This window comes from Desmodus rotundus, chromosome 9 (assembly GCF_022682495.2).
Source record: "Desmodus rotundus isolate HL8 chromosome 9, HLdesRot8A.1, whole genome shotgun sequence".
Lineage (NCBI taxonomy): Eukaryota > Metazoa > Chordata > Mammalia > Chiroptera > Phyllostomidae > Desmodus > Desmodus rotundus.
In genome coordinates this window covers 44621565-44648104 of record NC_071395.1, presented here as the reverse complement: position 1 = coordinate 44648104, position 26540 = coordinate 44621565, and the positions used below count along the sequence as shown (strand labels likewise).

The window sequence follows — 26540 nt, the reverse complement described above, 5'->3', positions numbered from 1 at the left end:
ATGCCATGGATTGAACACACATTGTACCAGTGTCAGTTTCTTGGTTTAGATGTTGGACTGTCATTACACTGAAATATAACCCTTTCAGGAAACTGGGTGAGGGGCACACAGGACCTCTTGGTATTGTTTTTGCAACTTTCTGCGAATCTATATTTATGTCAAAGTAAAAACTTAAAAATAAAGAAGCTTGCTAATAGATAAAGATAATCTCTCTATTCTGAACTAAGGTCCTTGTAGGGGCAAAAACCAGTAGAGTGATTCTTCATGGTGGGGAGTTCTTTCTATATCAAAAAGATGTAGCCACCACTCTCAAGGAGGTTTCCGTAAGAATGTGAGTAATGCCATGCAAATAGTTAAGAAATAGAATTGTGAGTTTTAAGGAAGTTAGTCAGTGGACAAAATGGGGAAGAAACCATCTAGATTAGCTGTTTCATAAATCAGATAATCTAAGGCATCAGTCACATTTAAAACAGGAAGTCTTTTTAATACACAGAGACCAAGGTCAGAGGCACTCTGCTGCTGGGCTTGCGGGTGTCTGCACCATGAGAATGGGATGTCTAAGGTTGCTGCCAGGTAGGTAGACTTACAACAATGGCAATGGACGACTATCTGGGAACTCTAAAGCTATCTGGGAATTCTGCTTCCAGTTTGAGAATTTTCTCCGTTCTTTGATTTATTTCTGGTTTTCCTACTACCTCTACAAAGGAAAACAGGGAAGAAATTTTAAGAAGGATATTAACTCAATTACACTAAATGTTGAAAGGGAAAGTCAGTGAAACTTATTCCTAGGGTGAACTTGGGGCCTTAACAGAGTTTTCTCATTTTACCACCAGATTCACTAGAGAAACAGAATATGTGGCCCTTGAATAACATCATTTTGTTCAATGTCATTTAATTATAACATTGATGAGATGTTCTAGGAAACTAACTCTTGTTTAGAGAGATTAGCCTGTGGTGAAAATGGCTGTTATAAGTCATTTTGCCACAGTTACAAGACCCTATTACTAACATTAAGTAAGAATTTACTGTACATATTATATTGAGAAATGGGCTTATGAAATACTGGACGTTGTGAAATACAAAATATGCAAGGCAGGCTGGCAGGCTGAAAACCCAGGGAGGACTTCATGTTGCATCTCAAGTTCAAAGGCAGTTTTGAGGTAGAATTTCCTTTTTTTTTGGAGAAGGTCAGTCTTTTTTCCTCTTAAATCTTTAACTGATTGGATTAGGCCCACCCAGATTATGGAGGGTCATCTGCTTTACTCAAAGTCTACTGGTTTAAATATTAATCTCATGTAAGAAACAGCTTCACAACACCATCTAGACTAAGGTTTGACCAGACATCTGGGAATTGTGACCTAGCCAAATTGACAAATAAAATTAACTGTAACACAACTTAATTTATGTTCTCAGGAGTGTACATACCCATTTATTTTTTTCAGGAGTGTACACACCCAAACTTTCTGAAAAACTCTAATTTGCGAAAGCAAACACTGTCATTTAGTCTATAGAATTTGTGTGTGTCATGGAATGATTCAAAGGATAATAACAGTGATAGAGTAAAAACTGATATTATCAAGGCCATCTTAATTTTGATTAACATTTCAATGAAAATATCCGTATTTCTTATCTGATTTGTGGAACATGTCTTTTTTTTTTTTTTTAAAGCTGGGAACATTTTGGAAGGTTGTTGCATTTGCAGTGGGTATTGAAAATAAATGGAAAACAAGCCATGGCTGGTGTGGCTGAGTTGTTTTGAGTGTCACCCCATAACTGAGAGGTTGTGGGTTCAATTCCAGGTCAGGACACATACCTAGGTGTGAGTTCCATCCCCCGTCTAGGCACGTATGGGAGGCAACCAACCAATGCTTCTCTCGCACTGGTGTTTCTCTCTCTCTTGCTCTCAATCGAAAAGCAATGAAAAAATGTCTTTGGGTAAGGATTAAAAAAAGTTAAAAGAAAATGGGAAACAGGCTTAGTTTCTTGAGGATATTAACACTTTCAGGTGTGCATGTACTCGTATTATATACTCAGAAGAACAAATGATTTCATTCATACATATGGGACATTAAGACTCATTTCATCCTTCTTTGGGTGCCACATATTAGAAAATGGAAGAAGCATAGTTGATGGGGCATCGGAGGCAAGGAACGCCTAGACAACTTTCCTGAGGGGTGGCTCCATGCTGGCTTTTGGACTTAGGCAGTCTGGCCCTGAAGCCTGGCTCTCCTCACCTCTGCACATGGCTGTAAGAGAAAGGAGCATTTTTGTGGGCAATAGGCAAAAATAGAAGTCTGGATTGTGACCCCTGGGAGAAGAAAAGTGAGCATGTAATTCTGCGTGACCTTGGATCTGAGCTGGACACAGGCATGTATCAGGTAACAGGAAGATAAAGCAGGAACAGGAAGGAACTCTGCTCTTCGTTTTCTTCTTTTACTCTTTCCCTTAGCTGACTTCTGTTGACTTCTGTTTATATTGAGCCAGGCACTGTGCTAGCCCTTTATTAGTCTTCACTAATGTGCAATCGTAACCATGCCAATCCTATTATAATGACCACTGTACCCATTTAGCATTGGAAAATTGTGATTCAAAGACTAGGTGGCATTTCTAAAGTCTGACAGCCACTGGGTGGGGGTCTGGGATGCAGTCTTGGACATGTGTGACTCCAAATTTGTTCTCCACGAGTGTCCTCTGTCACCTTACAGAGTGTTGAACTGGCAGTACAGCCTGGAGGTGGAATTCATCTTTGCCTTCTCCTGAGAAGAAAGACCCTGTACAGGGGGCACAGAGATCAGGAAAGATGCTCTTAGGGATCATGGCTCACATGCATGGGCTAACAGACCCTAATAGGTAGACTGGTTATTGCTTGTACAGTAGATTGTATTCCTTGGCACCCACAGTAATTTTCAAACCATAAAGCCTGCTCTGTGCCCCATTTCTCAGGGTATAAAGGGCAAAGGCTGAGCCCTCAGTGCATGACCATGGGGCCAGGAGCTCATTTGGAAGGCGGCATAGAAGCCACAGTGCTGTACCTGGAGAGGCCCCTGACCCAGGAGATAGTGGCTGTACCTGCAGGGGCCTTAGTTCTCACTCCTCACTTCTCATCAGCTCCCTTCTCTCCATTCCAGGGCTCTGATCCCTGTTGATAATTATGAGATAGGGCTGACACTTTGGGCTCTCCAATTCCGAAATTGGCACTCTTCTTGTATGCCTTCAAAGGGTACCTTAATCAGGAGAAATGGTCATTGAAGAGAAATCCTCATATTTGTGCCATTGATAGAGAACAAGAACCTGGGTCTGGGCAAAGGGACACCCGTCTGAGGACTTTCTTCTTTAAGATGTACCCCCTCCATTGGGAGAGGTTGGGTTTCTAAGATGTGTTCCTGTCATCAGCTGTGTGTGTGTTCTTACCTGTGCCACCTGAGGTTCCATGAGGACTGTGTCTGTTGGTGACTGATTTCTCAGGGGGTCCCAGGAGATGGAGGGGAAAGATGGAGTCTCAGGTCTCAGGAAGTACAGGAGCGTGGGAGATATGCTGGAGGCTGTGGGCTGCAGGGCTAGAGACACCTGCTAAGGGGGCAATGACCACATGGATAGGGGTTGGAACTCTCCTGTCTGTTTTTTCTGTCCCAGGACTCTCAGTACTTCTGTCGTTGGCATTAAGACCTGCAGACAAGGCCCTTGGAGGTGAGTCTGCCCAGCCATCCCTATTAGTGATGTAAGATGGGGAGTCGTGCTGTGGTCTGGGGCCTCTCACCACAGGTGAAGGAAAGGAGGCTTATTCTGCAAGTGAGGCTCAGAAAGTCTTCTGAAAATGAGAAAAGCTATTTTTTCCCCTAAATGTCCAGAGTTTTCTTAGCTGTTCCTCTTCTGATGGCAGCCATCTCTTCTTCCCTCCCCTCCTCTACTCTGGGACCCCAGCTGGCTCCCTCCATTTCTTGAGCTTTCTGACTGTCATCTCCGTCCCCACAGCCTCTGCCTCCATGGCCTGTGCTCGCTGGTGCCCTCTGCACTCCACATGTGTCAATGCCACTGCCTGTCGCTGCCTTCCGGGATTCAGCTCTTCATCTGGGGAGATCATCACCAACCCCTTGGAGAGCTGTGATGGTACAGAGTCTTGGGGAGGGGATAGGGCATACAGAGATTGTGGGGAGAGGTTGTGGGGCATCCAGAGACCTCATCCTTGAGATCTGCACAGCAACACCTTGTCAAGGATAAGAGAGAGGTGGCAGGGCAGGGAATGAGGAGGGAAGTGGACAATAAAATTTCATGATCAGTAGGTGTTTGTTTCAGATATCAATGAGTGCAGACTACCCGTGCCAGTGTCCTGTGGAAAACTGGCAAACTGCCAGAACACAGAGGGGAGCTACTACTGCATGTGCAGCCCGGGATACAGGCTTGTTTCTGGGGCAACGAATTTCAGTAATGAGAGTGAGAACACGTGTCAAGGTAAGAAACCCTGCATCCTCCCTCTCCGTGTCCCTGCAGTTTGGGGTCAATTGCCCCACTTTCTTCAGTCATTAGAGCACCATCCTGGGCACCTACCTGGCCATGCGCCCTCTCTGAACCCCAAGGCTTAGAACCCTCCACAGGGTGCCACTTCCAGATGTTCAGAACATCCCTCCTGCCAACCTGGAATCTTATTTTTATGAAACAAGATGGGGAGTGGTATTAAGATACTTCATGAGCTCCCAGCACCTTGGGTTCCAGGGCAACATCCATCTTCTCCACCATGGTCAGTGACTGGCAGGATGAGACCCCCCGTCCCGGCTGGAGTCCACATAGACTTGGTCATACTGGGAGCTCTCTCATAACCTGCCTCCCACCCAGGCCTTGATGGGCCCTGGAATCACACCCAGCATCATGGGAGGAAGGGAGATTCAAAGGCAGACCCACTGTGCTGGACCAGCTGTGCCCCTTGCCAACAACCTCACCTGAGAAGATGCCTCCTGGCACTATGTCTGCTCTGCCTCCATCCATTCCCCTGAGCAAGGCCCCACCCACCCTGGCACTCCCCAACAGTTTCAATTCACAGACTTGAGGGCAGATGGGACGACCAGGACCCAGGGGGTTGCTGTGTTCATGGTGGGCAGGGTACGTCAACCCCTGCTCCAAACTCAGATTGTTGAGTGAACAAGGAAGCTCCCATCTGGACCAGATGACAAGGGGGGGCATCATAGGGGACCACTGTCTCAGGCTGGCCCCTCTCCTGAGGTTGTCAACCCAGTCACCATGGGGGCCCAGACCTCTGGCAAACAGAAGATAGAGACTGAGTCTCACTCAGGTCCCCAGGTCTGTGTCCCAGTGGGATCCCAAGGGACCAGATAACAGAAACACTTGTCACCCCTTGGCCGTCAGCACTGACTTTCCCTTCCAGTCACCCAGCCCTTGCCCACTGCTGGCCTTGTTCACAGGTGGATTCTCACCACTTCCTGCCAGTCCAGGGGATGCCTTCAAAAAAATCAGAAGAGGCTCCTTCACTGCTCAATGCTGAATCACTGTGCACCAGCCCTACTTCCCACCACATTTATATACCTTACAGTGTGCCCACCACATTAAGTCTAGGAACCATCTGTCACAGTGTGAACTTCTCACACAACATTGACCAGGTTCCTCTTCACCATTTTCACCCACTCCCCTCCCCCTGTCCTCTGGCAACCATCCATGTGATCTTGGTTTCCATGAGCCTGCTTTTCTTTCCTTTTGTTTGTTTGCTGTTTTGTTTTATAGATTCCACATATAAGTGAAACCATCTGGTATGTCTTTCTCTGGCTTGTTTCACTCAGCATAATACCCTCTAGGTCCATCCATGGTGTTGCAAATGGCAAGATTTTATTTTTATTTTTATTGCTGTGTATTAGCCCCTGCCCAAGGATTTGCCTCCCTGGAAGGTCCTGCCACAGAGCAAGGAGGTGGTAGGGCCTTATGTGCCAGGGTTTTCTGTGGAGCCCTTGTGAGCACCCCCCGACACTTCCCATTTCTCCTGTGTCACATACAAGCCAAGGTAGGTGTCACTTCCTCTTCCCAGAAAGGCAATATGTCCCGGGGCCCAGGAGGGAGTAGGCAGGAGTGTTTGGTCAGGAAGTCTGGCCACAAACTCAGTTTCCCTCCTGGTTTTGCCACCTATAAACCGGAGACTAAGGTCCCTGCTGTGTCCATCTTGTAGGGACACCACCATAAGGTGCTTTCAGGGTGAAGTTGAAGGTCACAGGTGGTGGCCTGTGTACTAAGAGTGGGGTGCTTAGTGTTGGGTAGTGAGAAGTGGGTGCAGTGAGTGGAGGGAGGGCCTGACGCTCTGGCTTTGTCCTCAGATGTGGATGAATGCACCTCGGGGCAAAACTCCTGCCACAACTCCACCCATTGCCTCAACATCCAGGGCAGCTATGAGTGCCGCTGCCGCCGCAGCTGGAAGCCAGTTCCTGGGTCCCCCAATGGCCCAAACAACACCGTCTGTGAAGGTTGGGAGTTTATATCTCATAAATGTGCCACATCCTCTTTTTTTTGTGTGTGTGTGTGTGTTGGCTAGTATTATTTTTAAATATATTTATTGATTATGCTATTAAAATTGACCCATTTCCCCCCCCTTCACTCTACTTCATCCTGCCCACCCTCTCCCTCCCACATTCCCCCACTATAGTTCATGTACATGGGTCATACATATAAATTCTTTGGCTTCTACATTTCCTATACTATTCTTAACCTCCCCCTGTCTATTTTCTACCTACCATTTATGCTACTTATTCTTTGTACCTTTCCCCCTCTCTCCCCCTCCCACTCCTCTGTTGATAACCCTCCATGTGATCTCCATTTCTGTGGTTCTGTTCCTGTTCTTGTTGTTTGCTTAGTTTGCTTTTGTTTTTGTTTTAGGTGTGGTTGTTAATAACTGTGAGTTTGCTGTCACTTTTACTGTTCCTATTTTTGATCTTCTTTTTCTTAGATAAATCCCTTCAACATTTCATATAATAAGGGCTCGGTGATGATGAACTTCTTTAACTTGACCTTATCTGAGAAGCACTTTATCTGCCCTTCCATTCTAAATGAAACCTTTGCTGGATACAGTAATCTTGGATGTAGGTCCTTGCCTTTCATGACTTGGAATACTTCTTGCCAGCCCCTTCTTGCCTGTAAGGTCTCTTTGGAGAAATCAGCTGACAGTCTCCTTTTCTCTTGCTGCTTCTAAGACTCTCTCCTTCTGTTTCATCTTGGGTAATGTAATTATGATGTGCCTTGGTGTGTGCTTGCTTGGGTCCAACTTCTGTGGGACTCTCTGAGCTTCCTGGATTTCCTGGAAGTCTATTTCCTTTGCCAGATGGGGGACGTTCTCCTTCATTATTTGTTCAAATAAATTTTCAATTTTTTGCTCTTCCTCTTCTCCTTCTGGTACCCCTATAATTCGGATGTTGGAATGTTTCAAGATGTCCTGGAGGTTCTTAAGCCTCTCCTCATTTTTTTGAATTCTTGTTTCTTCATTCTTTTCTGGATGGATGTTTCTTTCTTCCTTCTGGTCCACACCATTGATTTGACTCCCAGTTTCCTTCGCATCACTATTGGTTCCCTGTACATTTTCCTTTGTTTAACTTAGCATAGCCTTCATTTTTTCATCTAATTTGTGACCAGATTCAAACAATTCTGTGAGCTTCCTGATTACCAGTGTTTTGAACTGTGTATGTGATAGGTTGGCTATCTGTTCATCGCTTAGTTGTAGTTTTTCTGGAGCTTTGATCTGTTTTTTGGGCCATTTTTTTTTTTTTTGTCTTGGCTTGCCTGTTACGTAAAGGGGCAGAGCCTTAGGTATTCACCAGGGTGGGGGTAATGCTGGTAGCTGCAATGTGACGCTGTATGCGGGGGAGGGTTCTGAGAGTGAGCAATGGTACTTGCTCCACTCTCTGCCAGATTTCAGTCCCTCCCTCTGGTACCTACAGTCAAATTGGGCCCTCTTGGTGCTGATTCCTGAGTGGGTGGGTTTGTGCATGCTCTAGGCCCCTGTGGGTCTCTTCAATGAACTCTCCTGTGAGGCTGGGAGTTTCTCCTGCTGCTGCCTCAATCCCCACAGGTTTTTTCAATCAGAGGTTTGAGGCTTATTTCCCCGTACTGGAGCCCTGGGTTGCTTGGTCTGCTTCGCTCCCCTGGTGTTCCTCCTGGTTTATCTATGCATGAATATGGGGCCACAGGGGCCACCAGCCACCACCTTGTGGGGTCTGCTAGCTGCAGCCTGGCCTGCCCTGTTCCACAATCTGCCACCTTTGCTGGGTCCACCAGCCGCTGCCTTGCCGTGAGTCTTCTCTGCCTGGCTGCACGTCTCCACCCCACCTGCCAGTCTGGATGAATGTTACTTCTTTATCTCTTTGGTTGTCGGACTTCCATACAGTTTGATTTTCTGTCAGTTCTGGTTGTTTTTTGTTTTTAGATTGTTGTTGTCCTTCTTTTGGTCATGTGAGGAGGCACAGTGTGTCTGCCTACGTCTCTGTCTTGGCCGGAAGCCCAGCTGGTATCCACATCCTCTTATTTTGCTGAGCCATCTTAAAAGAAGCTGCCATAACAAGTTTTGGCAGAGAAGAGGCAGAGCACATTCAGCGATGGTGTGACCTTAGTGCAGGCAGGGAAGGGAGGGTGCCCTGGCTGGACAGGGCTGACCTCTGGTTCTGTGCTAACAAGTGCAGGATGCAGCTCTGGATGGTGGCAGCACTCCAACCCACAGCATCCACATGGGAAGAGCCATCAGTGCCTCAGCCTCCCCAGTCAGAGTCCATCACAGGTGCCCCTGCCCAGTCCATGAGGGGATACGGCTTTGGTATGACACTTGCACAGGCGCGGTCCTGCCCTGTCCACCTTGCAGGGACACTGGGAGCTTATGGTGCTTTTACAGTGAAAAATGTGACCACAAATTTGTATCTGACGGGCTAGGTGGCTGGTAAGTGGGGTGTAGTGGGGTGTCCTCAGAGGGAACCACTAGGAATTTGAGAGAAGAGGAAGGAAGGATGCGTGCAGTGAGTGGAGGGAGGGCCTGACGCTCTGGCTTTGTCCTCAGATGTGGATGAATGCACCTCGGGGCAAAACTCCTGCCACAACTCCACCCATTGCCTCAACATCCAGGGCAGCTATGAGTGCCGCTGCCGCCGCGGCTGGAAGCCAGTTCCTGGGTCCCCCAATGGCCCAAACAACACTGTCTGTGAAGGTTCGGAGTTCAGATCCCACACTCCAAAGGCCACAAGTGACACCTTCTGATCACGTACTCAGTGGCACCCATAGGAACCCAGCAGAATGAATGCTGGGGGTTCCCTGCTGTCCTGGCATTAATTCTTTTAAAGCTAAATGGGAGAAGACCTGGGGGGTCCTGAGGAAAGAGCTGGGGTATCCAAGGGAAGGCTCCTGGGGGACCCCAGGCAGCAGCTAATCACCAACTGGGATGAGGTTATTTCAATACCTCACAACCTGTACATCTGTGCGGGGCTCACCTGCTTCGTGTCAGGCCCCTGCATACTTCCCATAGTCTCTGCGTCCGCCACTCAGGGACCTGCAGTCACTAGGTGTCATCACCTCCAGCCAAGTGGGGTGTAGGGGGCACTTTCATGGGGGAAGGGGTGGGGCACAGAGAGGAGAGGGCCCATCCGCTTCTTCATGTCCCCAGATGTGGATGAATACAGCTTCAGGGGGCATCAGTGTGACAACTCCACCTTCTGCATCAACACTCCAGGCTCATACGTGTGCCACTGCCTCCCAGGCTGGGTGCCCAAACCCGGATTCCTGCATAAACAAAGGACTCCCCAGTGTGAAAGAACCTGGCCTGACCCAAGACCCCGCCTCCAATACACACAGACACTCTCTCACCTAATGAGCCTCTGTTCTGTCCCCTGCAGAGATCTTCCCCACCTGGACCCCTCCCCCTGGAATCAAGAGCCAGGTGAGTGACTCAGGCAGGGTCTGTTTCCCCCAAGCTGCTCCCCAACTTTGGGTGAGGCTCTCTGACCCCTCCTCTCCTCTCTCCCAGAGTCTCTCCCGCTTTTTTGAAAAAGTCCAGGATCTGGGCAAAGACTTCAGGCCTACCTCGGCCAAGGACACCATCAAGGTAAGGGCTGGACCTGGGGGGAACCCCAGGACAGTGTGGGGTTGGCTGGAGGACACTTCTGGGTGAGTGGAGGCAGCCCAAGCAAGGGCCTCTTACGGGAGAAGCACGTGTGGCTGTGTGCACAGCATCCACACCCCATGGATATCCCCATCACACAAGCACAGATGTGCACACCCCCTATTCCTGGTCCCCCAACAGCGGAGCAGGGCCCTCACACACACACTCACACTTACGGGGGATCTAATGGCTACAGAATGGAACAAGGGAGAATTTTGCCTCTGGAGCTGAGCCACAAAGGTTCCAAAACCCGCCCCCCCCAACTTCCTGCTGTGACCTCAGGCAAGTGACTCCCCCTGTGCGGGGCTCAGTCTCCTACTTCATACAGCGGTTGTGAGGGGTTAAGTGAACTAAGAGACAGCTCAGAGATTCGTGCCCGGCACAGTTAGCATTAGACTGAAGTTTTAGCATATGCACTTAGCCTGGCAGAAATATGAGCCCCTTATGTCAGTTTAAGTTTTCCAGTAGCTTTATTTTAAAAAAAGTACAGGTAAACAAGTGAAATTAATGTGAAGGTTGCATTAACCTAATAGATCCAAAATAGGGCAACTTCAACATGGCACCACACGTGGCTCACGGCGACTGTCCTGGACAGCACAGACTGAGAACGGACCCCGCAGAGCCTCAGTGACTGAGAGATGTTAAGAGCCATTGTTACAGGTGCTCTCAGGCGTCCATTCATCCCCCTACTTATCTTCTGGCTACCGCTGTGTCTGGATAATTCCCCTGTGCCTATCCCCCATGCACCCTCGTGGTTCTCTGGTGTGTCCCCTAGTGAGGGTGTGAGATAAGGTCCTTTGGGAGGTTCCTGTGGTGCAGTGACCCAGCAGCTGTCACCCCTCACCCCTAGAATGTCATCACAGCATTGGATGAGCTACTGGAAGTCCCTGGGGACCTGGAGGCCCTCACCCTGCCTGCCCAGCACTGCGTGGCCACCTACCTGCTGTTGTTCCTCAAAGAAGTCCTGAGGACCCTGGCCATGAACATACCTGAACCCTCCTTCACCTACCTTTCCCGTTCAGACACAGGTCAGTCCTCTTTCTGCCCCGCCCCAGCCCTGGGACCCACCCTGCAACTGGAGCCCCTGTCACTGCCTCTCTCCCCTCAGAGCTGTCCCTGGTGATCCAGGAGCAAGGGAATGGAACCATCACCATGGGCCAGAGCCACGCACGGATGCAGCTGAACTGGGCTGAGGCAGTTGGAGTCGGGGAGCTGGGTAACAGCAGGGAGCTGGAGGGGGCGCCTGGGAGAGGGAAGAAAGAGCTGGGTGTGGCTAGGGGTGAGGTTCCAAATATGTAACAATTGGAAATGCCGAATTTATAGTTCTTAGGAGGGGGGAGGAGGGAGGGCAGGAGAAGGCAGCCAGCCTGTCTGTCCCCCAGGCCCCACCCTGGCAGGCTTATTCTCCAGCCACAACATGCAGAAATTGCTGGCCAATGCTTCACTGAAGCTGGACCCTGAGACGAAAGCCCAGTTGGAAAACAGACATGAAGGTCCTGTTGGTGGTGGCCAGCCCAGGCTCCTCTCCGCTGTCAACACGGTCTTTCTGAGCAACAAGAACACGGAGAAACTAGGCTCCCCTGTCAACTTCTCCTTCTCCCACCTTGTGAGTCCTTGGGTGGGGAAGGGGCATCTGCCCCTCAGTCCACCCCGTAGGCAATGCCATGGTGGCCCCTCCGCAGTCTCCATTTCCCCACCTCCGCCCATTCTGCTGCTTCCTTCATGTACCCCAGGGCCTTTGCCCTTACTGTGCTCTCTGCCTGGGACAGCTTTCCCTCACATGACTCAGCCCTTTCCCTGTCTCTAGTCTGTGTTCTAATGCCACCTTCTCTTTTAGGCTCTCTCTGACCTCCCTATTTAAAATTACAACCCGTAATCAATCATGCCCTACCTTTCTCCATTCCTGCTCCTTTTTCTTTTCTTTTTTTCTCCAATAGCACTGATCACCTTGTACCACACTATCTAGTTTACTTATCTATTAGGTTTACTATGTACTACCTGTCTCCCCATGCGCATATCAGCCCCACGAAGGCAGGGACTTGTGTCTGCTTTGTTCTGTTCTGCTCCCCTGGCTGGCACACACAGTAGGTGCTCAGTAAATACTTGTCAGTGCAAAGCAGTCCTTTCGCCTCAGTTCCCCGGTCACCTTTGTCTTCTAGCGTGTGAGTCCTGTGGAATGGGGCTGTGGGTACAGAAGAGGCCTGAGTTTTGTGCACAGTCTTGGGGCTCAGGGGCTCTCCCATGGGTGCATCCTCTCCCCTGGAAAGCCCTTCACAAGCGAGATCTGGGTCAGCATTTCTGGGCACCAGAACCACAGCTCACACCTGTGCCCTGTTCCTACAGTTGGTGACACCTTGGCCAAGGCAGCAGGTGTTCTGTGTCTTCTGGGAGCATGGCCCGAATGGAAGTGGTCACTGGGCTACCAAAGGCTGCAGGATGGTGGGGACTGGAAACACCAGCACCATCTGCCAATGCACCCACCTCAGCAGCTTTGCTGTCCTCATGGCCCAGTATGATGTGCAGGTGAGAGCCCCAAGAAGGGACTTTGTTCAATGTCTATTGCTCTGTAGTAAATACCTGTGCATGCAGCACCTTAAAAACACACATGTGCTTGTTATTTTGCAGTTTCTTCAGGTCACCAATCTGCCATGGTGTAGCTGAGTTTTCCTCTCAGGGTCTAACAAGGCTGGAATAACTACAATCTTATCTGAGGCTTGGAGACCTCTAAGCTCACTGGTTGTTTCCAGCACTTGGCTATTGTAAATTGTGCTGCTATGAACGATGGGATGCATAGGTTCTTTAAACTGGTGTTTCAGGACTCTTATTGTATAATCCCTGCAGTGGGATCACTGGATCAAACCCAATTCCATCTTTAGTTTTCTGAGGAAATTCTATACTGTTTTCCACAGTGTCTGCACCAGTCTGCATTCCCACAGTGCACTAGGGTTCCCTTTTCCCCACAACCTCGTCAGCACTTGTTGTTTGTTGATTTGTTTATGATGGCTGTTCTGACCAATGTGAGGTGATATCTCATTGTGGTTTTAATTTGCATTTCTCTGAGAGCTAGTGATGCTGAACATCCTTTCACATGTCTCTGGGCCCTCTGCATGTCCTCAGAGAAGTGATTGTTCAGGTCATTTGCCCATTTCTAAATGGGATTGCTTGTCTTCTGGTGTTGAGTTGTGTGAGTTCTTTATATATTTTGGAGGTCAAATCTTTGTCTGAGGTATCATTGGCAAATATGTCTTTCCATGCAGGTGGTTTCCTTTTGATTTGCTGATATTTCCTTTAGCTGTGAAGAAGCCTTTTAATTTGATGTAGTCAGTCCCCTTTGTTTATTCTATCTTTTACATCCCTTGCCCTAGGAGACATATCAGTGAAGATATTGCTGTGTCAGATGTCTGACATTTTCCTGCCTATGTTTTCCTCTAGGACTTTTAGATGTCATGACTTATATTTAAGTCTTTTATCTTCCTTTAGTTTAATTTGGTGTATGGTGTAAGTTGGTGGTCTAGTTTCACCTTTTTGCATGTGCCCGTCCAGCTCTCCCAGCAGCACTTATTGAAGAGGGTATTTTTACTCCATTTTACTGAAGACTTAAAATATGTGTTTCAAATTCAAACAGAATAAAAGAGAAACTTTGCAGATTGTCTGTCTCACTCCTAACCCCAGACACCTAGTTCCTCTTGCCTCAAAGTTGTTAGTTTCTCTTATATGTTTTTATGATTGTTTTATACATCTAAAAAGAATACATGCATTTGGTTTTTGTCACTGCTTTTTTTTTTTTTACTCACATAGTGACATTTTTCACTATTGTGCCTTTTGTGTTTTTATTTATTACACTGAAGGGATTATTCCAATCTACAAAGTGACACACCGTTATTTTTACCTCCAGTGCATTCCATTGCACGAACGTGCCCTAAATTACATATCAGTTCTTCTCAGAGTGCGCATCTTATTCCATGATCATTTCCTAATACAAGTAAAGTTGTAATGATTCACACACACTTCATTGTTTTCTTGTTTGATATCTGGTTAAGAGGTATACTGCATCTAATTCATAACTGTATGTGGGTAGGTGTTTCCATGGTTGACATACAGAGGTCACATATGAGAACACTCCCACCAGCATTACATGAGGGTGTGTGATTCCTCAGACCCTTAGCACAGGGTCATTGCCAAAGTTTTGGATCTTTTATCCATCTGAGAGTTAAATATAACATCTAGGAGAATTTTGTGTCTTTTTTATTATGAGTGAAATGGAGCATCATTTAAGAGCCTTTTGTATGTGTGTGTCTGGAAACAAGTTGTTCACTTCTTGGTCCACTCTTCTCTTGGTCTGTCGATAAGTTTCTTATGGATCTGGGAGCTCTTTATGTGGTAGAGGAATTAGTTTTATCTCATTACACCAAAGATTCTCAAAGCTAGTATGCATCAAAATCACCTGGAGGGCTTGCTATTTATTTGCAAACAATTTGAATCTTACAGATTTGTTGCAACGATAGAAATAGTGCAAATAACACCATATTGCTCTTTATCCAGATGCACCAACATTAAACATTTTACCTCCATTTTCTCTATTATTTTTACATTTGTTTTTCTCTCTCTTTCTCCCTCTTTTTCTCACCTACTTATACCAAAATTAATTATTTTTTTTAGTACTCCTCATGGCTTTAAGGTGACTTGAAAAAATAGGCAGGAAAATTTTTAATCTTTAAAAACAAAGGCATCAGAGCATAGTACTTTTCCTTCTTTAACCAAGGATCTCACCTGTGAGGAAGAGGTGTTGCAGGGATGAGGTGAGTGAGTCCGGGGTGGGAAGTTGATCCCTGTACATTGAGTCTCCAGGCACAGACTCGGTCACACAGCAACCTGGAGCTGTGCGCCTCTGCGACCCTCACATGGTACTCTACCACTTAGTCATGCCCACAAATCTAGAGGAAAATAAACCCTGTGAATTCCAAGGCCTGGTCTTGAGTGAGGACTCTCCCATATCTCAATGTTTCCAGGGTCTGAATTAATCAGTTCAGAACCCCAGAAAATTCTAACAGTATCCATAAATATCACTATTTTACCTGGTTCTGCCCCCATTCCTAACTTTGCTGTACACTCTCTGCTCCCACCACCCTCACCAGCAAAAAAAAAAAAAAAAAAAAAAAAAAAAGAAAGAAAAGAAAGAAAGAACACTGTAAATGGAGGAAGTTTTATTACCCCAGAGCAGGAAAGTGTGACTGAGATCTCCTCTTTGCTGGGTCCCAGGAGGAGGATGCCGCCCTCGCTGTGATCACCTATGTGGGGCTGAGCCTCTCTCTGCTGTGCCTCTTCCTGGCAGCCCTCACCTTCCTGCTGTGCAAAGCCATCCAGAACACCAGCACCTCCCTCCATCTGCAGCTCTGCATCTGCCTCTTCCTGGCCCACCTGCTCTTCCTCACAGCCTTCAACAGAACAGAGCCCAGGGTAATGACACTGTCCCAAAAGACCCTCTAACCTGCCATAGAATATGGATGCTATGCTGTAACCCCTTAATAAAATGTCCTTGGGTTCTGGGAAGGTTAGAGGGGTGAGTAGCCAATTTCACACTGACTGACCCAACTAGCAGACACACCCTCTTTTGACAATTCCTTCATATACAACAGAGTTGTGCCTAGTGGCAAGGGATAGGACAGGTCCCTGGGGCCGTGCTCCCCACTGACAATGCCACCTGGTGACTCTGACCTCTCTCCCAGGTGCTATGTGCCATCATCGCGGGTGCCTTACACTATCTCTACCTGGCCTCCTTCACCTGGATGCTGCTGGAGGGCCTGCACCTCTTTCTCACTGCACGCAACCTGACTGTGGTCAACTACTCCAGCGTGAGCAGGTTCATGAAGAAGTTCATGTTCCCTGTGGGCTACGCAGTCCCGGCTGTGATTGTGGCCATTTCTGCAGTATCCAGGCCTCACCTTTATGGAACAGCTGCCCGGTAAGAACAAATTCCGACTTCTTTATCTTCTTCACCATGTCTATGATCTTTGTAAAACCAACGTAGCATTTGATTATGCCAGGTCATATTAATAGAGTCAACAAGTGGTAATCCTTAATGCATCTTTATAATGACTAAGGAGAATGTCTTCAAACCTCTCCTTGAAATAACAAAGGTATAATTTATTTTTATTCATTTTTATTATTTTTATTTTATTATTTTATTTTTTTCATTCACTAAACATTTATTTTATTTTATTTTTTAATATAATTTTTAAAATTAATTTATTTTTATTCAGTTACAATTGTCTGCATTTTCTCCCCATCCTTCCACCCCACCCCAGCCAGTCCCAACTCCCTCCCCCACCTCTACCCTCCCCCTTGATTTTGTCCTTGTGTCCTTTATAGTAGCTCCTATAGATGCCTCTCCCCACTATCCCCTCCCCACTCCCCTCTGGCTATTGTTACATTGTTCTTAATTTCAATGTCTCTGGTTATATTTTGTTTGCTTTTTTCTTTTGTTGATTATGTTCCAGGTAAAGATGAGATCATATGGTATTTGTCCCTCACCGCCTGGCTTATTTCACTTAGCATAATGCTCTCCAGTTAAAATCTTTTAAAAATTAAATTTATTGTGGTGACACTGGTTAATAATATTAATATGTTTCAAGTGTACAATTCTCTAATACATCAACTGTATACTGCATTGTGTGTTTTCCACACAGAGTCAAATCTCCTCCATCACCATATATTGGGCTACCTTTACTCTCACTCCCTCTTCCCAATCCCCCTTTCTGGTTACCACGATACTGTTGTCTGTGTCTGTGAATTTTTGTTTGTTTGTTTGTCTTGTTTGCTCATTTGTTGCTTTCAGTTTTGTGTTCTACATATGAGTGAAATCATTCTTGACATTTTCCATCTGAATTATTTCTCTTAGCATGCTATTCTCTAGGTCCTTCTATATTGTCACAAAGACAATACTTCATCTTTCATCGTGGCTGATTAGTGTCCCATTGTATGTAAGTACCGCATCTTTATTCAACCACCTATCAAAGGACACTTGGGTAGTTTCCATGTCTTGTCCACTGTGAGTAATGTTGTAATGGACAAAGAGATGCATATATCTTTGTGAATAAATGTTTTCAAAATTTTCAGGTAGATACCAATGGCAGCTTACTGAGTGGGATAAGGTATTTGCAAACAACACCTCTGATAAGGGCAATATCCAAAATATATAAAGAACTCTTACAATTCCACAAGGGTTTTCAGAAACAACTATAAAGGACACATGGACAAAAGCAACAGGGGTGGGAGGTGGAATCAGGGGAGGGATGTGGGGATGGCTGGGTTTGTGGGGGAGTAGAGGGAGTAAATGCAGACAACTATACTAGAACAACAATAAAATAATCTAAAAAAATAAAAAAATAAAAAATAAATTAAATAAAAAACACAATTCCACAACAAAGAAAAAGGAACAATCCAGTTAAAAAGTGGGCAGAGGACCTGAACAGATACTTCTCCCAAGAAGACATACAAATTGCCAGCACAGATATGAAAAGATGCTCAACTTCTTTAGTTGTTCAGGGGATGAAAATCAAAAACATTAAAATGAGAGGTCCCTTCATAGCAATTAGGTAAAATGGTTAAAATAAAACATGGAGAGTAAAAAATGTGTGCAAGGATGTAGAAAAATGTGAACCCTTATGCACTGTTGGTTGGAATGTAAACTATTGCAGCCACTTTGGAAAATGGTTTGATAGTTTCTTAGATGTTGAACACACATAGCTACTACTTGACCCAGCAATTCCACTCCTAGGCATATACCCAGAGCAAATAGAAACACATGTCCACACAAAAACTTGTACATGAATGCTCGCAGCAGCGTTACTCAAACTGGCCAGAAACTGGAAACGCACTAAATATCCATTAATGGATGAATGGATAAAAGAATGGCATGTATATACTGAAATATTATTTACCCATTAAAAAGGAATTACAAATATAATTCAGCCATAAAACATGCTGCAACATGGTGAACTTCGATTGAAAAACTTTTGGCTAGGTGACAGAATCCAGTCATAAAAGACCACATATTATATGATGCCATTTATGTCCGGAACAGGCACGTCCATGGAGACAGAGAGTGGAGCAATGGTGCTGTGGGGCTGTGTGGGCGGTGAGGTGCATGGAAGCAGGAATGAGGACTGCCTGCTAATGTGAATTTTTTGAGGAGTTGAAAATGTTCTAGTTAGATTGGTATGACTGCACAAATCTGTGAGTATTTTAAAGGTTACCGAACTGTACAGTTTAAGTGGGTGAAATTTATGGTATGTGAAATACATCTCATAAAAGCCATAATTAAAAATACTCAGTAGATGGGTTTTGCAGCAGATGAAAATAATCATATCGACTAGGGCAGGAACAGCCCTTTAAGTCACGTGAGATTCACAGGACTCTCAAAAACTGTTAACACATACACAGACTTCTCCTGTGCCTCAACACAATCTCAGTAACACCCTCTCACTGCTCCAGTCTCAGCTCAAATAATACTTCCTTGTGGAATCTTCCCCAAACATCCTAATTTCCTAGACCCCAAACTAAGCATGACATCCAATGACATTCTCTTAGCCACCCATTTTGTTTTGTTGTTGTGTCGAGTCTCTGTGTCTCCTGCCTGACGTGAGATGTGTGGGATTTAAGACCGTGTTTGCTTTCGTCACGACTGAATGTTCAGAGCCAAACACAGAGCCTACCACAGAAGAGACACTCAGTATTTGTGGATGAACGAATTGGTGAATAGGTTTACATAATTGTTCTATATCTCTAAGGACCAATGTATTTTTTTTCTCTTTCTCCCTTCCTCTCAAATCAATAAACATATATTTATTTATTTATTTATTTTTATATGAATTTATTGAGGTGACATTGGTTAACAAGGACCAATGTATTTTTAATTCTCTCTCTTCTTTTAGCTGCTGGCTAAGCACAACAAATGGATTTCTATGGAGCTTCCTTGGACCCGTCTGCGCCATCATCTCTGTGTGTGATGACATCAGGGCATCCTTAACATTCAGCTGAGGGTCATTAGAAGAGCAGAATTATAAGGGTGTGGGGGGAATGGCAGGAGCAGGAATTTTCCTGGGTTCTGATAGGGTTGCTTTGGTTTTCTAAGACTGCTCCTAAAACGACAAACTCTGACACTGTTACTAAGTATGAAAACTACTTAAGTGGGGAATTGCTGATGGACAGGCTAGGATAGGGATAACAAATTAAAAGCATATTCACTAACTCTCTGTGTTCCTGAAGGTCAATCTAGCTTTCTTTCTGATGACACTCTGGATTTTGAAAAGCAAACTCTGTTCCCTCAACACTGATGTGTCCACCCTGCAGAATACAAGGTAAGCTGGAGAAGAGGGTGACATCCCTGCAGTCACGTGTGGCCCCAAGAGCAAATCCATGTGTTTCCCTACTCAGGGTGTGCCGAGGGAACCCCGGGTACAGGGAGGCAGTGATCCTTGTGTGGCAGCAGGCTCAGATTCAGTGGTATGCGGCTGACTCCCCGGACCCAAAGCTCTGTTTCTAACCCCAGCTTGTGACTCCCTCAGCAGCAGGAAGAACTTATGTTGGTTCATGAACCTTCATTGGACTTTTGTCAGCAGTCCTATGAGAAAAGTACAAAGAAGCTGTATGCACCCAGCCTACACTTTCATACCGTCCTCTATTCAGGCTCCTTCTCAGCCCTCTCCATTTCTGTCTGGAAAAAATTCTGTTCCAGGAGGCACAGGCACTGCTTTGTTCCAGGATTCCCTGTGCAATTGTTTTTGTGAGATTTTACTTACTTATTTTTTTAGACAGAGGGGAAGGGAGTGAGAAGAGGGAGAGAAACATCAATATGTGGTTTCCTCTCACGCGCCCCTTCCTGGGGACCTGGCCTGCAACCCAGGCATGTGTCCAGACTGGAACTTGATCTGGAGACCCTTTATTAAAAAATAATTATTTTACTGTTGTTCAATTACAGTGTCTGCACTTTCTCCCACCACTCTCCCCACGATCCAGCCAAACTCACCTGTCTCCTTTGCTGCCACCCTCCCCCTTGGTTTCTTCCTTGTGTCCTTTACAGTAGTTCCTGAAAACCCTTCCCCTCATTGTCTCCTCCCACCTCCCCTCTGGTTACTGTCAGATTGTTCTTAATTTCAATGTCTCTGGTTATATTTTGCTTGCTTTTTTCTTTTGTTGGTTATGTTCCCATTAAAGGTGAGTTCATATGGTATTTGTCCCTCACCTCCTGGTTTGGTTGTATCAGTCATTTGAATAGACTATGAGCTTTGTGAGAAGAGAGATTCTGCCTCTGTCACTTTCACTGCCAAGGCCCCAACACAGAGCCTGCCTGATACACAGTTCAGCCTCAGAAATGTTCGTTTAATAAAATCAGGGATCTCCAAGGAGCATCATAAAATTTTTGAAACCTACATTTTGAAGTGTCACAGCCCTACTCAATATAGTCAAAACCACCTTGAACCAGAGTGGCATTTCTATTGTGAAGAATCATTGACAATAGAGGTCAGAGCTGAACACAACTCAGTCTGTGAACTCATCACCATCGGGAAGGCAGGAAGGAGCATCCATGGGGTAGAGATGAGAGTGGCCTTGATTCCGTGGCTCTGGGTGCACCATGGGCCTCATTTGTCCTCCTACTCAGGATGCTGACATTTAAAGCAATGGCCCAGCTCTTCATCCTGGGCTGCACGTGGTGTCTGGGACTCCTGCAGCGGGGCCCAGCTGCCCATGCCATGGCCTATCTCTTCACCATCATCAACAGCCTGCAGGGCGTCTTCATCTTCCTGGTGTACTGTCTCCTCAGCCAGCAGGTACCACAGTCCCACTCCCACCCAGCACCCTTTCCATTCTCACTCTCAGTGAGCTGACTCAGAGCATGCTTTGCCTCTGCAGGTCCGGGAGCAGTATAGGCAATGGTTGAAAGAGATCAAGAAAATCAGAGTGGACTCTGATAAGTACACCCTTTCCAGCAGGGCCACCTCTGAATCTTCCAAGACCAGTATGGTGAGGTCCCAATTGCTCCCAGAGCCCTTCACTTGAACTGATGTACTTGAGTAGCTCATGCCCTTCACACTGGACAACCTGGGAATACAGCAGGGGATGTCCCAATATGGCTCCCACGGGCTTCACTCATTGACTCCTTAACCATTAGCATTAGCCTCAGTTAAAAAACATTTATTTTGCTGTTACTCTTCAGGAACTGTGTTCATCTTGACTTTTACATATCAGCACGCTTACTGAATGCCCGCTGCATGCCATGCGTGGTTAACTAAATGACTGAGAATCAATGACCTGAAGCAGAGATGCACATGCCACTCAGAGAGCCACATTATCTTATCCTCACCCACCCCCATCTCACAGTCACTCGGCACCACACAACCAAAAGGCAAAGATGGGGAGAATGATGTACGTATTTAAGAAGTAAACAGAAATCAGTGTTAGCTGGCATTTCAGACTTAGTACGATTGCCTGATGTTTTCAGCACCCTCCACCCACTGCAAAACCAGAAAGGACAAGCCATAAGTGCATGGGAAAATTCCTGGCAGTGATTACTAAGAACCACCACTGGTTTAGATCTAAAAAGTGCCTTTTCTTATTTTTGAATTTTTTTTTTAAACAAGAAGTTTATTTAAACAACAAGATGCTTGACTTGAAGGGAAAACTACCTAGGATTCATTTCTTTTAGAGTAATTTACCCCTACTTAAAGACAGATTGCCCTACATGTAATAGCTATGTACAAAAAAGTTATAAAATTGTCCTTGGTTTTACAATGATAAATGAAAAACATTAAAATTCTCCAATCAAACAAGATATGCAAGGATTTTTATGACTTTTTTTTTGTTAAAGAGCGAGAACAAAATAACTTACTAGAATATAAAGATAAAAGCTGAAGGAGCATGCCACTAATGGAGAAAGGGGGTATCTTCACAGAACCAGTATTTTTCCCCGTCCCATCTCCATGTGATGTCAATCAAAACATACCATTGGCCATTAGTTAAAAAAAAAAAAGCAAATGCTTGTGCACATACATCAGTTACTTTATGTACAATAAAGGAATGGGGAAAGGGAAATGAAAGAATAGAGAAAACTACTGTAGTAGTCAGGATGTGGTGGAACCAAATTGCAGTTTTCTAATTGAGAGTGTCTTCTTGGTCTGAAGGAACAGAGTTCTAAAGTAAAGTAGGTTCCCTTTTTAGTAGACACCTCCTGTCTGCTGCTGGAACACATCAATTGTATCTTCATCTTCATTTCCAACTGTGCAGGTGTGTCTGTTTCATTGATTGGCTGCCCGTCAAATCGGAATCTGATCTGCCTCATTGACAAACCCTGTCGTTCACAATAGGCTTTCATTAGTTTACTAAGTGGTGTATGCCTCTTAATCTTAAACTGCACCACAGAACCATCCTGCCCCGCCACCTTCAAATTAATATGATCGTTGTTCTCAGTCTTGACTCCTTCCTTGGGCTTTTCATTGGCCATGGTGAGCGTCAGAGTCTTCTCAGCTGATGCTTCACAAAAGAGGTACCAGGTCCGCACCAAAGGAGCACACAAGCAGCACCAGGAATGGCAGAAGAAGGAGGTGGCAGCCTATTTTTGAATTTTTAAAAGGTTTTATTCGCTTATTTTTAGAGAGGGGAAGGGAGAGAGAAAGAGGGAAACATCTATGTGTGGTTGCCCCTAACACACCCCCTCCTGGGGACCTGGCCCACAACCCAGGCATGTGCCCTGACTGGGAATTGAACCAGTGAACCTTTGGTTCACAGGCTGGCACTCAATCCATTGAATCACACCAGGCAGTGATAAAAAGGTCTTTTTTAATTAAAGAATTTTTTTCAACATGGAACGTTCTTTACTTACATTTCTCACTTCTTCCATCTTCCATTGAACCTGTTGAGTCTTCTTTCCCATTTAAAGGAGCCTACTATGCTCCCTACTATGCTCTCTTAGTGCCTACTAAGCTGAGAGTGTTGCATTTCTTTCACCTGTTCACCATTCTCCAGAAGCACTGATTTCACGCTTGAATGTTCTATTTCCTCTCCCTCTCTCAGCAAATATTCTTACCACCTATTTCACAGAGAATACCCAAGTCATCACAATGACTGTGAACTGCATGCTCTCAACCATACCTCACCACCATTAGTGTGCATCCTCCCCACGTTGCCATATCATCAACTCTATTTCCTGTTCTCTGAAGACAGCGCTTCCAGCGGCATGTTGAATCCCATCATTCGAGCCTATTCGTGCCCTATCAATTATCCTTACATATTTCTCACACGTTCTCTCTCTTCTCTCCTTCCCTTTCTCCATCCATTTCCCCCTTCATCCTTCTTTCACCTTCTCAGAATTATTCTTCCCATTGTCATAGAAACATGTTTGTTTCTTTTCTATCTTACAAACATGTACCACTTGGCCTACCATTTCCTTGTAGCTACTTACCTACCAAGACTTGACTTTTCTCTATTTCCTTGCTTTAAATTTACTCTCTCAACCCATGTGAATATGGCTTCTCTGCCCCCATCATTCCACCAAAGCAAATATCTCTTAGGTTACAATGATCCCCATGTCCCTAAAGGGCCTCCCAGAAACTCCTTACACCATTTATCACTGCTTTCTCATGAAACACTCCATCCTTATCCTGCCTTGATTGAACTTCCAAGACCCTCCTTCATCTCTTTGTTCTTTTGTCTCTTTGTTTCCTTGATCCCTCCATTCAATGAATTGGTTCCAGAACAACATCAATTCTCATTAAATTCTTTCTTCCTAGGCAATAGCATTCATTTCTTAGATTCAATCACATTCTAGATGCCAATGATGGCCATGTATGTTTTTCTCTAGCTCTGGCTTCTGTTCTGAGAACTAGAAGAGCATTTCCAGTTACTTACCTGACCCCATTGAGATCCCCAAGGTACCTTGACTCAGCCATCCAATATAAGACTCAGAGTCTTTACACTATTCCTACCCTTTCCACGATGTCTTTCTCTCTCTGAATGGCACTACATTCATCGTGTGGCCCAACTTTGGAACCTGAAAGTTACTCTCATTAATTATTTCCCATCACCACCTACCCATTATACAATCCTGTTGTTCATATCTTCTCAGTATGTCCCCAATATGCCCAGCTGACTCAATCTCCATGACCTCCCCAATCCGAACCCCGTCCCTGAGCCAGGCTGACATCTTCACTTGCCTGAACTACTGCTACACCCCCCTGACTGACCACTCTTTTCCACTCTCTTCACCTTCCAACTCCTCTTCACACAGAAGTCAGAGGGATCTTTTCAAAACAAAAAACACAAGTCATGTCACCCCTGTGTGAAACCTGTTACGTGTACTTTGTCTTGAGCTCAGTTCTGAATAATTTCCTAAGCACAACATTTATAAATTTCTTGAGTAGAGAGAGGCATATGAAGTTGGCCTTCTCAAGCACTAGCAATTACACTGAGCTTTCTCTAGACCTAGGAATAAGTAACTCATATTGGTGATGGAAAGGATAAGGGAAAACATAAGAATTCAATGCTGCTTCTTTTATGTCCTTGGCAATGGAAAATAGATAACATTTCTGCCCTTACATTAATTTCCCACCTGCCCTCTTTTATTATTCCAAACATAAAGTAACCTTTCACAAATGTTGAAGCAGAGGAATCAGAACATATTTTGAAAGAGATAGACCATTTTTGTAGCACATTTAGTTGTTCTATCCTCTGTTATTTGGGGTTTAGAAACTATAGGGAGATGAAACTTCTGAGGAAGCCCAGGTCTAGTACAATTGATATGGCCTTTTCTTACCCTGACCAATCCATCTGGCAAGGTAATTTTGTGATTAAAATCTTCTTAAATTTCTTATTTCTTTCATCAGAGGAAAGTTTTAAGTTGTCTTTCTATAGTCTTATATTTCATTTCTACAATGTTCTCTTTCTAGGTTAATTGAAAAGATCTTTCGATCTATCTCCTTTTATCCCATGGAGACTCAGAACTGTCATTCTGTGAGCCACTGAGAGAGGGTAAAACGACTTTGTGGTGTGTTTCAAGAAGTTCATTGTATCAGCAACGTGAAAGAAGTCGTGGTGGATATGCCGGAAACTCAGTTCCTGCAAAATCTGGAATTTTTCTGTGCCTTGCAGTGTACCTGGGAAACTGGGCATGTAAAATGTGAAGGTGGCCCAGTTTCTTGGGGACTTTGAAATAAGTTACCAGGATGCCTCTCCTTTCTGCTAAACTCTTCCAGAGACTGAAAGTATGAGGAGAAAAACCAGACTTGAAGGATTTTCATGCCAACAATGTGAAAAACAATGGCATGTTCACACCATTGTCTGGGTTTCTTATTTTTTTTGTTTAGTATCTCTATGGGTTTAATTATTTACTCATTCCATAAAATTATTTACTTACCATGTCTAAACAGAGATCAAGAGAGACCCAGGTCCTGCCTTTATGAAGCTCTCAGGGGAATTAAAGTAATTTCTGGTGCTAGAGTTGCCTCCGAAGTGGAAGGTCCGTGTCCCTGAGCCACTGTCATGTCAACCATGGCACAGACTCCATCGTTCATCCTCACCTCAAAATGCAGGCGTTTTACAACTCAGGTCATCCAGGGGTGTGCAAACTTTTGGTGTCTCTGGGCCACACTGGAAGAAGAAGAGTTGTGTTGGGCCACACATTAAATACATTGCAACATGTAATCATACAAAAAATCTCAATGTTTTGAATAAATTTACAATTTTGTGTTGGGCTGCATTCATAGCCATCCTGGGATGCATGCAGCCCATGGGCTGCAGGTTGCACACCCCTGTTAGCCTTTGTGGGCCAGTGTATTAGTTCATTATGGTTTTCTGAAGCAATATTATTGATGTATTTCTTGGTTATTTAATATAATCCTATTGTTTGTATTTTTAAGCTAAGAAAAAGAAGTGTTCACACACCTTTAGATTTTTAAAATTTTCCTTTTCGTCTCTTGTAATGATCTTATTTACTTCCCATAATTCTGATTTTCCAACGACAGTCCTGGTGTATGCTTACTGTCCTGAGAAATTATTAGCAGTGGCTTCTCTCACTCTGAAACATGTTCTTTAGATATAAAATCAGGAGATGACTGATGAAATAACATATTTTTAGTTAAAATTATCTTAATTTTTAAACATTAATTGGTATAGAAACTTTGCTCTGTTATAATCTTTTTCCTTTTTAATTTTTAAAATATATTTTATTGATTATGCTATTAATTTTGTCCCATTATTTTTCCCCTTTATTCCTCTCTGCTCTGTACCTGCCTCCCACCATCATTCCCCCACTTTAGTTCATGTCCATGGCTTGTACGCATAAGTTCTTTGGCTTCTCCATTTCCCATACTCTTCTTAACTCCCCCCTGTCTGTTTTGTACGTACCATTTATACTTTTTATTCCCTG

General features: G+C 44.9%; 1 protein-coding gene and 1 pseudogene across 4 annotated transcripts; one reads left to right on the top strand and one right to left on the bottom strand.

The window, feature by feature from the left end:
* Nucleotides 1-507: 507 nt before the first annotated feature.
* Nucleotides 508-25446, top strand: LOC112301379 (adhesion G protein-coupled receptor E2). Of its 4 annotated transcripts, XM_053910454.2 has the most exons (19): nucleotides 508-573; nucleotides 3634-3687; nucleotides 3973-4107; nucleotides 4294-4449; nucleotides 6312-6458; nucleotides 9029-9175; nucleotides 9858-9901; nucleotides 9989-10066; nucleotides 10974-11151; nucleotides 11232-11339; nucleotides 11506-11729; nucleotides 12467-12646; nucleotides 15383-15580; nucleotides 15850-16085; nucleotides 19057-19123; nucleotides 19391-19482; nucleotides 20784-20952; nucleotides 21035-21145; nucleotides 25063-25446. In XM_053910454.2, the coding sequence occupies exons 1-19, from the start codon at nucleotides 543-545 to the stop codon at nucleotides 25069-25071; spliced, it is 2364 nt and encodes a 787-aa protein (XP_053766429.1). In that variant the 5' UTR covers nucleotides 508-542; the 3' UTR covers nucleotides 25072-25446. The 4 variants fall into 4 exon arrangements, with proteins under 4 accessions (XP_053766429.1, XP_053766428.1, XP_053766430.1 ...); XM_053910453.1 differs by lacking the exon at nucleotides 25063-25446 and having other exon boundaries at nucleotides 21035-21611; XM_053910455.1 differs by lacking the exons at nucleotides 6312-6458; nucleotides 25063-25446 and having other exon boundaries at nucleotides 21035-21611.
* Nucleotides 22336-22624, bottom strand: LOC112301388 (small ubiquitin-related modifier 2 pseudogene; annotated as a pseudogene).
* Nucleotides 25447-26540: the final 1094 nt, after the last annotated feature.

Coding starts and splice junctions, on each gene's coding strand:
- LOC112301379 (XM_053910453.1), top strand. CDS start 543: ATGAGAATGGGATGTCTAAGGTTGCTGCCAG. Junction 11,730..12,466: donor ACTTCTCCTTCTCCCACCTT/GTGAGTCCTTGG, acceptor CTGTTCCTACAG/TTGGTGACACCTTGGCCAAG. Junction 19,483..20,783: donor TCCACCCTGCAGAATACAAG/GTAAGCTGGAGA, acceptor CCTCCTACTCAG/GATGCTGACATTTAAAGCAA.